The sequence below is a fragment of the Cetorhinus maximus genome, chromosome 6 (assembly GCF_964194155.1).
Source record: "Cetorhinus maximus chromosome 6, sCetMax3.hap1.1, whole genome shotgun sequence".
Taxonomy (NCBI): Eukaryota; Metazoa; Chordata; class Chondrichthyes; order Lamniformes; family Cetorhinidae; genus Cetorhinus; species Cetorhinus maximus.
This window is the reverse complement of record NC_135884.1, coordinates 115,530,379-115,546,646: the sequence shown is the minus strand read 5'-3', so window position 1 is coordinate 115,546,646 and position 16,268 is coordinate 115,530,379. Positions and strand designations below refer to the sequence as shown.

The 16,268-nt window shown below is 40.7% G+C and overlaps 1 protein-coding gene across 2 annotated transcripts in view; it reads right to left on the bottom strand.

Moving 5' to 3' along the window:
- Positions 1-16,268, bottom strand: part of itfg1 (integrin alpha FG-GAP repeat containing 1) — a 287,768-nt gene that overhangs the window by 2,108 nt on the left and 269,392 nt on the right. For both annotated transcript variants that reach the window (XM_078544345.1, XM_078544346.1), the window contains one exon: positions 6,116-6,233. In XM_078544345.1, coding sequence (XP_078400471.1) covers positions 6,116-6,233 — 118 coding nt within the window. The remainder of the gene's footprint in view (positions 1-6,115; positions 6,234-16,268) is intronic.

Genomic DNA, 16,268 nt, shown 5'->3' with positions numbered 1-16,268 from the left:
CTGGCCTTAGAAGACACCATACATCACTTATTGCTTAACTTGTCTAACATGGCAGCACAAATATGTCCATCCAATGGGATTTAAATTGTCAGTTTGAGGAGGAGACAGAAGCATGAAGGTAGTGAAGGAGTATAATGAGTTGTTGGAGGTTTAGTTCTCTTCAAGTCTGCATGTGAAAGTTGCTATTTGAATACAAGCAGTATTTGCAATCGTTTTAGTTTTGCCTATACCACCAGGCAAAGTCGAGCAGTATCTGTGGAAGAATCTAATACTGATATTGGTGCAATTCTGCATGATAGTTTATTAGGAAGTTACATAGCATGCAGCAAGTAAAAATGATCTTGGTGACTCTGTAGCCATATTATACTCCCTGATCTGTCCAAGCATTGGAAGTGCTGCTTAAAGACACCCACCGTATGCTCAATGGTGATGATTTTTTAATTCATTCATGCGATGTGAACATTGCTGGCAAGGCCAGCATTTTTGCCCATCACTAATAGTCCTCAGTGATGGTCAGCTATCTTCTTGAACCACTGCAGTTCATGTGTTGTATGTGCTCCTACAGTGCAGTTAGGGATGGAGTTCCAAGGTTTTGATCCAGTGTCAGTGAAGGAACAGTGATATATATGGTGTGTGGCCTACAGGTGGTGGTGTTCCCATGTGTCTGCTGCCCTTGTTCTTCTAGATGGTAGAGGTTGCGTGTTTGACAGATGCTGTTGAAGCAGCCATGGTGAGTTGTTGCAGTACATCGTGTAGATGGTACAGACTGCAGCCACGGTGCACTGCTGGTGGAGGGAGCGGCTGTTTGAGGTGGTGATAGGGGTGCCGATCAAGTGGGCTGCTCTGTCCTGGTAGTTTTATAATATTACTTTTAAGTGACTGCACTGAAAAGAAGCAAAACTAGAATTGTCAAAAACTTGGTGCAAATGAACAGATATTCAGTGAGCCTCATAATATCTCCATTCATCTTTGGTCCTTGTTGTCACAGTGCTATAATGAATTGGTGCTGAAGAGCATAAGCTCTGTTACCAAGAAGCCATCCTTCCAGTCCATCTCCACTATCAAACAAGGCAGACACAGAATTGTCTTACAACAAAAGAATCATCACCACTGCCTGTGAAATGGGCATTCACCTGTATTCTACTAACTGGCATTAATGCAGTGGAAGCCCCTGTAGGTCATGGAAGATATAGGATTGTGTGTAGGGCCCTAGCTGGTTATTTGGCTGCCATTAAACCAGTCCAGACTTCAGGGAATCCTGTGATACAGAAAAATTGCAGCACTCTCCCAATATGCTTGCAGGTTCCCTTGGGCAAGTAACTATACTGAATAATACAGTGAATTACTTATGCATCTTTGGATCGTGGTTTATAATGTTGAAATGAACCTGAAACAAAATGTGGTAGAGGTGGTTTGCAGGATAGGTTCTAGGAAATGGCGCAACTCTACTATTGCTTTGCTGGTGAAGTAAAATCTCCGAAGATATTCCTGGATCTGTAGATGTGGGTAAGGATGGATACATGTAGTCAGCCTTTGATACAGATAAACGTGCTTACCATCCCTCTTTTCTACCTTTAAGTAAATTCATGGCACAGTATTTAATGGAATATCCATTTTAAGAGTTTAGGTTGCAGCAGTGAAAAAGCCAGAACTCACTTCCAGAATAACTCAGAACAAACTTTCCTTCCTTGCCCATTTCATACATGCAAGTTGAGCTCATGAATATGAGATTGCACTTTAGGCTGGCTGGAAAATTAAGCACTGCATGATTTGGGTGGGGAAGTGGAAATATAGATCACTGGCCAATCTGTCAGCCCCCACTTCCCTGTGCTCCACTGGGACCAAATATTCCACCAACCAGAAAATTTTCCTGACAGTTCTAAATCAGCACATCATTAAATCTGCCACAATATTGCTTTTTAAATGACTGCACTGAAAAGAAGCAAAACTAAAATTATCAAAAACATAGTGCATATCAATTGATATTCAGTAAGCCAATAAACAAGAGGTATTGAATAAATCTGTTTGTAAATGTGGACTGTTAATTCAGTGAGAAACCAAGGCCAATAGTTTTATTAATAATCATCTGCCTTCAGTGTTGAAGAGATATTTTTTTCTTAAATGCTCTGAAGGACATTGCTCCTATAGGGAATAGGCAGTCTATTGTCACTGTATGGTGCAGAAAAGCAAACGACACCATCAGACTAGCAATGAACCATTTTTGAACGCTTGGAAAAAAAGTTATTTTTTTCTCCTGAGATCTAAACTGGACTTTAGTAGCTCTCAGTATCTTTTTTTAAATGTACCTAGATAGTGACAATCTTCAGGTTGTTCAATCAGTTCAGTGCTCAATCAACGCACGTATATGATTATTATCAGGAGCAGGAACTTTGGCTCATTTGAACTTTATTGTGCAGGAATGTTAAATCCAATCAGATGCCCACCTGAACAGGTTTAGGTTTTAGATCACACTCACGAGTGAATCCCAACTCTACATTCCTTTGTGATCAAGGTAAGCTTTTGGTCGTGTGCCCAGGTTAACAAAACAAAAAATTCTATTGGATAGATGTTCTTAGCTACCAGGTTCATCTTATGCTTCCATTAAGATCTTCTAGACTTTGAAAGCGGTAGAGCATTGCATTGGTCCTTGTGTCAAATTTGAAATATCAAATTAATTTATAAAGACAAAGAAGCACAAACATACAAGTTATAAAATGCGTAGTAGCCTACTGGTTATGGTATTGAACTATTAACTCAGAGATCATGGGTTCAAATTCCACCATAACATGTTGTGAAACTGATTCAATAAATCTGGTAATAAATCTACCACTGTCATAAAAATCCAACTGTCCAGTCTGGCCTCCCATAATATGTGGTTAACACTAGTGGTGCTGCTACCTTCTCTGTGCAACTACAGCTGAGCAATAGAGGTGGAGCTGACCACATCCTTAGAATATATTTGTAAAAAAATGTATTTTTACAGTAAATGAGTTTCCACTAACTCAAATGAACTGTACAATTAAAAAAAACACAAATTTAAGAACAAAGCAAACTTTACAAAAAAAACTATAAGTAACTTTTTTCCTTTCCTTGAATTCGTTACAACTACAGGAGCCCAATTAATTGAGCAACATTCAATCCAGTCTCATTCATTTAATGGGGCGTTGGCCCAAAATCTGAATGCCTTGGTCACAGGGTTTTCCTTCAGGCCTTTGCTGCAGAATTCCCAAAAATCATCTCTTCTTGTTTTTTGTGTGTGGTGGGGATGCAGTGTGGATTTGTCCTATTGTGTGCTACCTGTAGACTGACAAAGTCAGGCAGGCATTAGATTAACAACAATTTCTGATATCCATCACTAACCATCTCTATAGCATTGACAGAGCTAATCTTTGGTCTTTTGTTATCAACTCTTCTGTTGCATTTCAAAGTCAAGAAAGTGATGGTCACACATGCATACTACTTGTCATTTGAGTTTCTGGCTGACTCAAGGGTGGGCACTGCCTATCCGGACTTGTGCAAGTAACTGCTACTTTTATCACTAATCTCAATGATTTTCTGGTCAGTGTTGCAAATTCATTTTTCCAATGGGTTTATCAGCTGCCATTAAACATCTTTTTGCATCTCTCGATTCTAACCAATTTGACTAGTGTATTAGTATTAAAATTGTACAGCCACTGGAGTTAACCACATATTATGGGAAGCCAGACTGGGTAGCTGGATTTTTATGACAGTGGTAGATTTATTGAATTAGTTTCATAACATGTTATGGTGGAATATGAACCCATGATCTCTGAGTTAATAGTCCAATACCATAACCATTAGACTACTACACATTTTATGACTTTTAGGTTTGTGCTTCTTTGTCCTTGTAAATTAATTTGATATTTCAAATTTGACACAAGGACCAATGCAATGCTCTACCGCTTTCAAAGTCTAGAAAGTAGATGTTTTTATGAAGTCTATGCATTACACATGAAATGCCTTTTCTGGCTTTGCCAGGACCATGAAATATGACTAAAATTCTGTAGCAAAACATACAGTCCTATTTATAAGACAAACACTTTGAGCAATGGCTGGCTAAATATGCAGCTGATTGCATTTGTGCTGCTATCATCACTTGCGTGCAGAGAGCCTTTAAGCATAGAATGATAAGCAAATGAGGTGGCTCATGTGCCAGCTCTTTGGTAGAGTTATCCATTTAGTCCCATTACCCTGTTCTTTCTCCATAGCCCTATAACTTTTTTTCCCCCTCCTTCAAATACTTATCCAATTCCCTTTTGAAAGTTACTATTTAATCTGTTTCCATCATCCTTTCAGGCAGTGCATTCCAGATCAGAATACAATGTTTCAAAAAAGAAAATCCATGACGCTATCAAAACCCTCAATGACTTTGAATGCCTCTATCAAATTTTCTCTTAACTGTCTCTGCTCCAAGGAAAATAATCCCAGCTTCTCCAAATAACTGAAGTCCCTCATCAATTCTAGTAAATTGCTTCTGCATTCTCTAAGGCCTGGTCATCTTTCAAAGATTTGCATATGTATACCCCAAGGTCCATTTGTTTTTGCGCCCCCTTTAAAATTGTATAATTTTGATTCTATTGCTTCTGCTCAAAACATATTCAAATAAATCTATAGTTATATTTAGGCAAATCTTTATAAAGTTATAATAGATATTTGCAAGGCTTTAACCAAGCATTACTGCTTGCATTTTAGGCATCCAAAAGAATTTCTATTATTGTGTGTGTGTTCTGGGTGCAGGAATTTTGCCTGGCCTTCTCCTAAGTACAGCTATTTCAGACTGCTGCAGTTTGTAAAGGATGCTTAATCAGTAACAAAAGGAAAATTATTGACCCCATGAGCCTCTTTCAATCTTTGAAAGAAGTGCTCCACATAAGAATCTACACTGCCTGTCTCTGTCTCCAGAAATTTATTGTAAATAGTTAATCAAGCTGTTGCTGTGTACTACTGCAGTTTCGGTTTCCTCTGGGAAAGCATGAATAAGTCAAGTTGGGATTTCCTTTTATATAACACAAAAAAACATAGTTTTTTTTGGATGTCACTCCAATGTTGTGATACCAAAAAACATCTTAAAATGTTATTCTTCTTACTGGCATCCTGGACCTGGTCCTATATTTTACAGCAATTTTATGTTTGTGGAGAAATGAATTGAAATAAACTAGGGTAAATTCACTGATTCTCTACTCAATAACATCTTCAGCCATCTATTGCATTTATATAGCTCTTTAGCTTAGAAAAAGTTGGTTGCTCACAAACACAAAATAGATGCTGAACCAAAGAAGAAAATATTAAAAGGGGTGACCAAAAGTTTGGTCAAAGTGGGTTTTACGGAGCCATCGAAAGAGGAGAGAGGTGAAGGTGTTTAGGGAGGGAATTCTAGAGTGTAGTGCATAGTAACCAATAATGGGGCGAAGGAAATTGGAATGCACAAGTGGCCTGAGTTAGAGGAAGATAGATTTCAGGGTGGTTTGTCGCACTGCTGGAGGGCACAGGGATTAGGCGAGACTGAGATGACAAAGGCATGAAGACTTTTAGTGGTAGATGGGCTGTGGTAGGAATGGAGAAGGGTGTTGATACAGAGATGGATGCAGTTAGACTTCATGATGGAAAGGATGAGAGGTCAGAACTCATTTTAGGGTTGGATAGGACACCAAATTTTCAAACAGTCTGGGTCAGCCTTAGTCAATGTCCAGAAAAAATAGATGGAATCAGTGTGAGGATACATAATCTTAGGACAATGGCACTCAAAGTGACTGTGGGTCACAAGGTTATAACTCGATCATTGGACCTTCCCCCCTTTTGATGCAGCATCAGTAAATTTACTCGAGTCGATAGCCTTGCTATTTACTTTGTGCATAGTTCCAAAAAAGGCTGCTACACAGCAAAATAAGCAATCCTGTGCTGTTAAATACTTAAAACATCAACAGTAATTATGGTAAATGAACATAACGGTGGTGCATTGATCTGACCATGATAAAATCTCCTGATTCATTGTAAATGTGGCATCTTGAATACTTCTGAAATATTAACTCTGTTGTATAAAACTCCAATCCTGTGCATTAGATATCAACATTAATTGAAACTTCAAAAGAAATACCTTCTCCTGCCAGTGTAAAATGCCGATTATAGCCAAAATGAAAACACAGACTCCAATTAAGGCTATGGCTGTAAGCAGTACAATATTACTGGGGGTCAGATATAATTTGGCACTCCAGCTGTGAAAAGAAGAAAAAAGATGATATTAATGAAGATAGCATTTCAATGAGATAATATTATTTTTAAACTATTTGGGAAATAAAAATAATTGTATGCCAATACTGTTCTTAAATTTTGGGCTATAATTTCCTTGGAGTGGCAATCAGCGTCGGATTCACCAATCCTCTACTCAACAACACCTTCAGCCATCCATTGCATTTATACAGCCTCTTTAGCTTAGAAAAATATCCTAAGGTTGCTCACAGAAGTATAACACAAAATAGATGCTGGATCCAAGAAGAAAAGATTAAAAGGGGTGACCAAAAGCTTGGTCAAAGAAGTGAGTTTTATGGAGGGATTGAAAAAGGAGAGAGGGATGAAGGTGTTTAGGGAGGGAATTCTAGAGTGTAGTGCCATCAGCCATAGCCAAGTAACCAATAATGGGGTGAAGGGAGATTGGAACGCATACGTGGCCTGAGTCAGAGGATCACAGATTTCAGGGTAGATTGTAGCACTATTGGCGGGCACAAGGATTAGGCAGAGTCGGGTTGATTTTTATGGCACCAGCTGGCATAAACCAAGTAAGTTTAAAGGTTCGATTGAAACTGAGAGGCCAGGGAAAAGATAAGTGCCTAAGGCAAGTGGATAGGATTTGGGGGTGTGGGAAAGCGGAGGTCAGGTGGGATGGGGGTCGGACATCAGAGGGGAGGGGTTTGGAAATCAGGAGGGGTGGGGCTGTGATTGGACCTCGGGGGAGGGGGATGTGCCTGCCTCGGAGGGAGATGTTTAGGGGGGGCTATTGGAGGTCTGGGGGGGAGGTCAGGTCAGGTTAGGATAGGGCCTGTAGGGGTTGGGGAAGCTGATGTGGGTGTCCAGTCAGGTCGCGTGGTTGGTGGTGGTGGCAGTGGTGGTGGGGGGGGGTCGGGCCGGTACTGCTGGGAGGGGGAAATCAAGTCGGATTGGGTCGGGGGGGAATCCCATGGCGGTGCTGGTCTGTGTCATTACAATAGTTACCCAGAAGTTAGAAGAGGTTTGAATTCTCCTAACTTTTTCTGAGTAACTTTTTGTGTAACATAGCCAGAACCATCCGAAGTTTGCGATTTAAATCGCATGTTTGGATGGTTCCAGAGCAGGGCAATTTCCCAGAGGAAGTTTGCACTTCTGGGCAATTGCCGTGCAAACCCTTACCTTTGAAGTTTTGAGAGGGGTTCCCCAGTGCATTTTTGGGGCACCCCCCCCAAATCAGACGCAGGGGTGCTTGGAAGTTACGGCCCTTAATGTACTGTTGCCACAACTTGTGCTCTATTTTCATACTTTCCAAAGCTTTTGAAATTACAAATTACTTTTTAACAGTAGTATGTATTGTCATGAGTATCATTTAAAAAAATTAGAATCACACATTAGAGGAGGCCATTATGCTTTTGCTGGCTCTTTGAAAGAGCTATCCAATTAGTCCCACTCCCCTGCTGTTTCCACATATCCAATTCTCCTGTGAAAGTTAACTCTGCATCTGATTCCACCACTCTTTCAGGCAGTGCAGTCCAGAACATAACTTGCTGCGTGAAAAATTTCAAATTCCCTGCTGAATTTTTTGTTTACCACTTTTCTTCAATCTGGGTGCTCTGGTTACCAATCCTACTGCAAGCAGAAATAGAGCCAATAGGGAGTAATTATCAAATCTTTCATAATTTGAACACATCTATAAAATCTCCTCACAACGTTCTCTGCTCTAAGGAGAAAAATTCCTGAGTCTTTAGTTTCTGAACTTGTTTGACTGCTTGCATCCTTTTGGTGGATGGATAGGTGTGCTTGCACTTACAAAGGGGTCACCATTGTTGGATGAATGTGATAATGTACTGTGTATATGATAGCTATGATTCATCTTCTACCTTCTCAACCGGCTCACAAAGTGATAAAGGATCATGGTTGCACTCAGGTGCTCTTTGGTCCAATTGGTTCGTTACCTCTTTGGTGAGAGTAGGTTTACTCTCTGTCTCCTGGACATCTTCCTGGAAAAGAGCTGGACTATCGGCTTCTGTGAAGTGTGTTAAAAAAATCAGCCCCAATACAGATCTTCAATGCTGTTGGACAGTTTGAGGTGCTCAGATTTGGTATCATTAATGACTGTTGATTGATATCCTCTGCTGTCTTGATGAGGTCGAGGTCGATACAGGCATTTTGGCTCAAGAGAAAATTCCTGATTGCGAATAATGTATTATGTTTCTAGTATCTGTTTGCTCTTGTTTTGGAGCATTGCTTGCAACATGCTTATGACTTGTAGTTTGATCACTCCTGGACCATATAACTGGGTTTCAGTTGTCCTCAGCTATTGTATTACTAGCTACAGTTCTTTCCATAAGGTGTCTTTTTCCACAAAATGCCTTTGACATTCTTTTGTTTAATAAGCTGTACCATCATTGGGAGTTTCTGAGCCACGGTTTGTCTTGTCTTCTCCGAGTATGGCTCTATTGTGTTTAAGGATCTCTGTTTTTCTCACCAACTGTTCTGCCTTCTCCAAAGTTAATTTTCTTTGGGTTGCAATAGGTCAGATAGGGTGTCATCAGTAACACCAACTATGGTGGGGTCTAGTATCAGCTCAGTTTTAAGACCACCATATTTGCAACATTCAGCCAGTTGATACAGGTCATTGATAAAGACATCTACTGGTTCACCTAGTTTCTGGACCCTTTTGCTAAACTTGGCTCTTACTAACACCTTGTTACTTCTTAAATTAAAATAATCAAAGACTTTTAAGACTTCATTGAATTTGTCTCATATTTCATTAATACCTTGTCTTGCTATAACATCATCGGCAATTGCACTGATAGAGTACAATAATGTATTGACTTGTTCAGCCTCAGACTTATTTTCCAATCCAGAATCAATTCTGAATCTTAAAAATCTCTTCCTTCATAGTGCCCAATTCTGTGTTAGATTTGGCCTTCCATATGCCCAAATAGACCAGGCAAGGTGAATTTGGAATCCATAGCTACTTTAAGCTTTTAGAAGGTTTGCCTTGATTTTTCTTAACTTCTGTTGCAGTAATGGAAATTTCATGCGCTGACCAGCTTTTCACTGATACCCACTGCCATCGCTGACCCTTTTTGGTAATCATTCTTAACCTTCGCAGAATTTTTAAACTAATCACTGGAAGTTACTATTAAGCTCTCTTCACTGCTTTCCATCCATTGGGGAATCGTTTTTAAGCAGCCGATTTTTTCTTCCCAATTGTTGCCTCGTAGCCGCCATGTGATAGCACTGACCTTGGATCCGGACTGGAGGGTGCACTGGAACCCGTGCTGGCTAAAAATGGAATTTTCCCTGTTTCTTTTGCCGCTAACTTGAAGATTTTGAGCCTTTTTCAAAATTTGCTCACCCTTGCTCGATCCTCTCTAGGTCTTTGATGTTTTTGCTGGATCAGAATATTTCATGGACAACTATGTGCTATGGTGCAGTACTTAGTAAGCTGAGTAGTTGATTTTTTCTCTGCCTCCACGTCTTCTATGGAGCTCTTTTGGAGATTTTCAACTGTCTTACTAAAGTCTTCAGTTTTGGCACCTTTTTGTCAGGTTTACTGGTCTAAGCCATGAGCATTCTCCTTCACGATTCTTAGTCATGTGTATCTAACATCATCATCTAGGTAGTTTCTCCAGTCCCACATATTAACTCTTTCAACACTGAACACCCTATTACTACAGCATTGGCGCCTCCAAAATCTGTGCCCCTCTTTCCAAGAACTCCATGTTCAAACCCTCCAATTAGATTTCTGCCACGTCACAGTAGTGAAGTGGTTCTCATCAAAGTCACAAATTATAGCCTATGTGACTGTGACAAAGGTAAATTATCTCTCCGTGTCTTTCTGGACTTGTCTGCAGCCTTTGACATGGTTAACCACATCATCCTCCTCCAATGCCCCTCCACTGTCATACAGCTAAGTGGCACTGCGCTTGTCTGGTTCTATTCTTAGTTATTATAACTGTAGTCAGTTTATCACCTGCAAAAGCCTCTCCTCATGCTCCCACACAGTTACCTCTGCCGTCTGCTCCTATTCCTCATCCACATGTTACCCCTCGTCATGTTCAGAAAACACGGCACATTTTTCAGTTTATACTGATGACATTGAGCTCTACCCACCACTACCTCTCTAGCTTCCTTTACCGTCACTAGATTATCAGACTGCTTGCTCGACACCCACTATGGGATGAGCAGAAATTTCCTCCAATTAAATATTGGGAAGACCAAAGCCATTACCAGTTCTCATTACAAACTCTGTTCCCTACCTATCAACTCCACTCTTCTCCCTGGCAACTCTCTGCGGCAACCCTGGTGTGATATTTGACCCGGAGATTTGGACTGCATATCAATGCCATCATTAAGACCATCTATTTCCAGCTTCGAAGCATCATCCATGTCTCAGCTCACCTGCTGCTAAAACCCTCACCCATGCCTTTGTTACCTCTAGACTTAGCTATTCCAATATACTCCTGGCCCGCACCCATATTCTACTTGAGGTCATCCAAAACTTTGTTGGTTGCATCCTTATTTGCACCAAGTCCCACTCACGTATTACCCCTGTACTCACTGACCTATACTGGCTCCAGGTTAAGCAACATGTCGATTTAAAAATTTCTCATCCTGGATTTCAAATCCCTTTATGGCTTCCCTCCTTCCCATCTCTGTAATCTTCTCCAGTACCACAACCCTCCAGGATATCTGCGTTCCTCTAATTCTGCCCTCTTGAGCATCCTGTTTTTAATTGCTCCACCACTGGTGGCAATGTTTTCAGCTGCTTAGGCCTAAGCTCTGGAACTCCTAAACCTTTCTGCCTTGCTAACCTTTTTCCTCCTTTAAAATGCTCCTGAAAACCTACATTTCTGACCAAGCTTTTGAACATCTGCCCTAATGTTGCATAACGTGATTCGGTGTCAAATTTTGCTTTATAACTCTCCAGTAAAGCCACCTTGGGACGTTTCATTACGTTAAGGGTGCTATATAAAAGTGAGTTGTTGCTGACATAACTAAAGCCCCTCATCACTTTTAGCATTCTAGTAAACCTCCTCTGTACAGTTTCCAAGGACTTGACATACTTCTGGTGCACCCACAGTAGGACACCACGCTCCAGCTGAGGCCTAATCAGTGATTTATAAAGGATAAGCATAATTCCATTGCGCTTCTTTATTAATTGCAAAGAACAGTTATTACACAAGCCCCCTATTTCTTTTCTCTCCCCTAAAAGGTAGTGATTGATGAGGAAGTACAATACCCTGGTTGCTAACAGTGCCTCACTACTTTTCCTAAATTGCCATGCTCCAAGTGTTGGCGGATCATCCATTCCCCAAACACTTGACCATGGAAGACTATTACAACCTTTCAAGATGAGTCACAGTATTGTGATCAGCAAAATGATGATTATTTTTACTCTCTCTAATTTTGGGACAATGATGCCAACATTACTTCCATCACAGCTCTTTGAGAACACCTAAACCAGAGAGCAAACCAGCAAGTTGCCTGATCTGTATGTCCCAGCTTCAGAGCATGCAGTGTATTTACTCACTGACTTTAATATTGTTGTGTTATTTTGTCCTGGTCCCATTATGCTATCCAGCTTCTACAACTTAGTGAGAGGGTGGGCAACCATACGTGACTTCAGGGGGACAAATTAGTAGAATGGGAAGACAGATGTTCGATGAAAGTTAATGCAGAAAAATGTAAAGTATTACAGTATGGGAGAAAGAATGGGGAGCAATTTGCACGAAATGGTTATACAATAAAAAAGTGATAATAAAATAGAGTTCTTTAAAAGTGGGAAGACAAGTTGGTAAGGATGTTAAAAAACCCACATAGAACCCTAGGCTTTATAAGTAGGTGACAAGATCCGACTTACCTTCTCATCGAGTGGGGGTGGGGTGGGCCGGGAACTATAGCTCCCCATATGCCTCAGGTAGATTCTGCATGTGCGCAGACTGGGAGCAGGCAGCGTATGTGCAATCTGGCATTTTGAAGTTCTTCCAGCCAAGGACAGGCCAATGCATCTGCACAAAAAGAAAACGGTGCTAAAACCTGGATCATGTGACCAGGAGCAAAGAAGCACCATAATCAGAAGGGTGTGCCAGACAGGGGGCAGGGAGAGGTCCCAAAGGGAGACCCAGGCAAAAGGCTGGGAGAGGTCCCAGTTGAGAAGAAAGAGAGAGGAGCTGAGAAAGAGGCTCCAAGCAGAGAATGGGTTACAGTTGGCAAACTTTAAGTCATCAGGGCTCAGGAGAAGCCCTGAGGATCTGAGACAGCAGCAGACGGTTGGTGACTCTGTGCTGCAGGCCACTGGGGCAAAGGTACCCCTTAGGAACTGAATGATCAAGGAACTGTTGCAACACTGTCATCATCATGTTACTGTCTACGCTGGCCAAATCTTTACCCAATATAAAGATTTGCCCCTTCAATTGGTAAACTAGGAACAATTACCACAGCAACAATTGCATTTAATAAGTCACATTGTAAATTAACTTTGTACAAAGGAACAGGTTCATATGTCCCATGAATACCTCCTATTAATACATTTTCTTTCATCAAACTGTCTTCAACACAAAATCATCAGCCACCATCAATGGCCAAACTGCCCAATGCCACTTAAAATGTTAATTTGCTTCATCAGAGAGTAAGGGAATACTTTTCCTTTAGAGGCAAAACCTCTATAACCTCCAGTCACCTGATTCACTTCAGCAATACTCAAGGAAGAATCTACTCGACCATCCTGAGCCACATTACCCATTTTAGTCGGTTCTGATGGAACACGTTTCACTTCTACCATTGCCACTGTTTTAATACTGGATGAATTTTGAAATAGCATCCTAATAGCTATTAGATCATACCTGAAAGACCAAAAGGTTTCTAAAGCATGGGAAGCAGCGGTTCTGGCAGGTGTGCAAGATATATTACACAGGCAGCTAGGGGCAGTAGACCTCCATTTGTAACTCCTCAGGGAAGTTGGGGGAATAGAAAAGAGTCTAGCTTTAGGGAGAAGCAGTCAATAGAAATGATAGTATAGAGGATAAAAGTGATATGTTGTGGGTAGGCGGAATGTGGAGTTGAAGTCACAGTCAGATCAGCCATGATCTTATTGAATAGTGGAGCAGGCTTGAAGGGCCGAATGGCCTACTCCTGCTCCTAATTCGTACGCTCGTACAAAGAAACAAGTATGTTTTCACTGCCATAAGACAAGGCATCTCAAAGCCAATTGTTGGAAGCTGAAAGATAAATAGATGGTAGTAATAGAAATGTTTAAAGAGTCTTCAGGAAAGGCTGTACCAGAAAAGAAAATGGTACAAGTGAAATGTGTTCCATCAGAACCCACTAGAATGGGGAATGTGGCTCAGGATAGTCAAGGAGATTCTTCCTTGAATACTGAAGTGAGTCAGGTGACTGGCGTTATAGAGGATTTGTCTCTAACGGAGAAGTATTCCCTTGCTCCCTAATGAAACAAATTAACATTTTAAGCGGCATTGGGCAGTTTGGCCATTGATGGTGGCTGATGATATATGATTTGTGTTCCAGATGGTTTGATGAAAGAAAATGTATTAATAGGAGGTCTTCATGGGGCATATGAACCTGTTCCTTTGCACAAAGTTAATTCACTAAGTGACTTAGTAAATGCAATTGTTGCTATGGTAATTGTTCCTGGTTTACAAATTGAAGCGGTAGATCTTAATATTGGGTAATGATTTGGCCAGCGTAGACGGTAACATGATACTCTTTCGAGTTATCAACAGTCACAGATTGCAACTCTTTTGAGTACAATCACAGTTCTTGGTTTCCGGGAGTGGAACATGAACCCACAACCCTCTGATTCAAAGGCGAGGGTGCTATGAACTGAGCCACAGCTGACACCTCCGGTAACATGATACTCTTTCGAGTTATCAACAGTCACAGATTGCAACTCTTTTGAGTACAATCACAGTTCTTGGTTTCCGGGAGTGGGACATGAACCCACAGCCCTCTGATTCAAAGGCGAGGGTGCTATGAACTGAGCCACAGCTGACACCTCCGGTAACATGATGATGACAGTGTTGCAGCAGTTCCTTGATCATGCTGATCTTGCCAAACTTCCCAAAATTACTGTGGCCAAACACGAGAAGCTTATTGCTGATAATGAGCAATCAAGGCTGATCAGTGTAGAGAACCAACTTTCACACATGAAAGATGAGTTTGCTAATGAAAAACTAGAACAGGTGAGAACACTTGAATGCTGGTCAAAGGAAGTAAAACACTTGAATGAGGACTTGAAACATCTAAATGATAAATTTGTAGAAGGTAGATCCTCAATTAAAACATGATGAACTTCAAGTATCAGAAGTCTCTATTAAGTATCGTGGAAAACGTCTTAACAGGAAAATTGCTGATGAATCACAACAGTTGTTGAATGCTGAATTAAAAACCAAGACTGATGAACTATTGGAACTTCATCGTGAAAGCAATGAAGTTCTTGAACTCCAATCGAATCTGGAGAACAAAAAGGATCAGATGTGTGGTATGGAAGAGCAGATCTAGACTTTAAAAACAACTAAAAAGAATTTTAAGAAACAGATTGAGGATCTAACGAGTAAATTGAAAGGATCTAAGGAGCAGTCAGTATTACGGTATGGGAGAAAGAATGGGGAGCAATTTGCACGAAATGGTTATACAATAAAAAAGTGATAATAAAAAAGTTCTTTAAAAGTGGGAAGACAAGTTGGACAAGTGGAGGAAAGATTCCAAATTGAACTGAATGCAAATATGAAACCGTGAAGCTTGTAAAAGGGTTCTGCAGGTGACTGAAACAAAGACAACTGAACTCAACAAAGCAGTTGCTGAGTTGACTCAAAAGTAATTTCAAAGTTTGTGGATGATACAAAACTTGGAAGTATTGTGAACGGTGAGGAGGATAGTGTAGAACTTCAAAAGTACATAGGCAAGTTAGTGGAATGGACGGATAGGTGGAGATGAAGATCAATGAGGAAAAATGTAAAACAATTCATTTTGGAAGGAAGAACATGGAGAGATAATAAATAAACGGTACAACTCTAAAGGGGTTTCAGGAGCAGAGGGACCTGGATGTAAATGTGCATAAGTCATTGAAAGTGGGAGGACAGGTTAAAAGCGCAGTTAATAAAAGCATACAGTATCTAGGCTTTATTAATAGGGGTACAGAATAGAAGAGCAAGGAGGTTATGTTGAACTTGCATAAGGCACTACTTCGGCCTCAGTTGGAGTACTGATTCCAGTTCTGGGCACCACACTTTAGGAAGGATGTGAAGGCATTAGACAGGGTACAGAAAAGGTTCACCAGAATGGTTCCATGAATGAGGAACTTCAGTTATGTAGATAGATTTAAGAAGTTCAGAGTGTTTTGCTTGGAGAAAAGAATGCTGAGAGATGATCTGATAGAGGCATTCAAAATCATTGCGGGGGGGGGGTCAGGACAGAGTAGAAAGGGAGAAACTGTTCCCGCTTGTGAAAGGATTGAGAATGAGAGGGCACAGATTTAAAGTAATTGGCAAAAGTAGTAAAAGCAACATGAGAAAAAACTTATTCACATAGCAAGTGGTTAAGGTCTGGAATGCACTGCCTGCGAGTGCGGTGGAGGCAAGTCCAATCAAAGCATTCAACATGGAATTAGACTGTTATCTGAAAAGAATGAATGTGCAGGGTTATGGGGAGAAGGTAGGAGAAATGCACTAAGGGAATTGCTCATTCGGAGAGCTGGTGCAGATATGAATGGCCTCCTCATGCGCAGTAACATTCTGTGAAAAGATTAATAAACCTGGAAAATAATTGGAAAGTAAAAGAATAAACAAATATTTGGATGAAATTGTGAAAGAAGTGGATTTGGAGGTTCCATTTTTCAAGTGACAATAAGAAGAATAAGAACATGTGCAGAAGGCTGTGGCGCATCTCTTGAATAAGCTAGAAAATCATTTGAGTAAAGAGAGAAAAACGCCCTTGTTGCAGGTTTATTCCGCCGGTGGCGATCAAAACCATGAAACAACAAAATCTGTTAGGAGGAAGTGAGTGAAGATAATTTA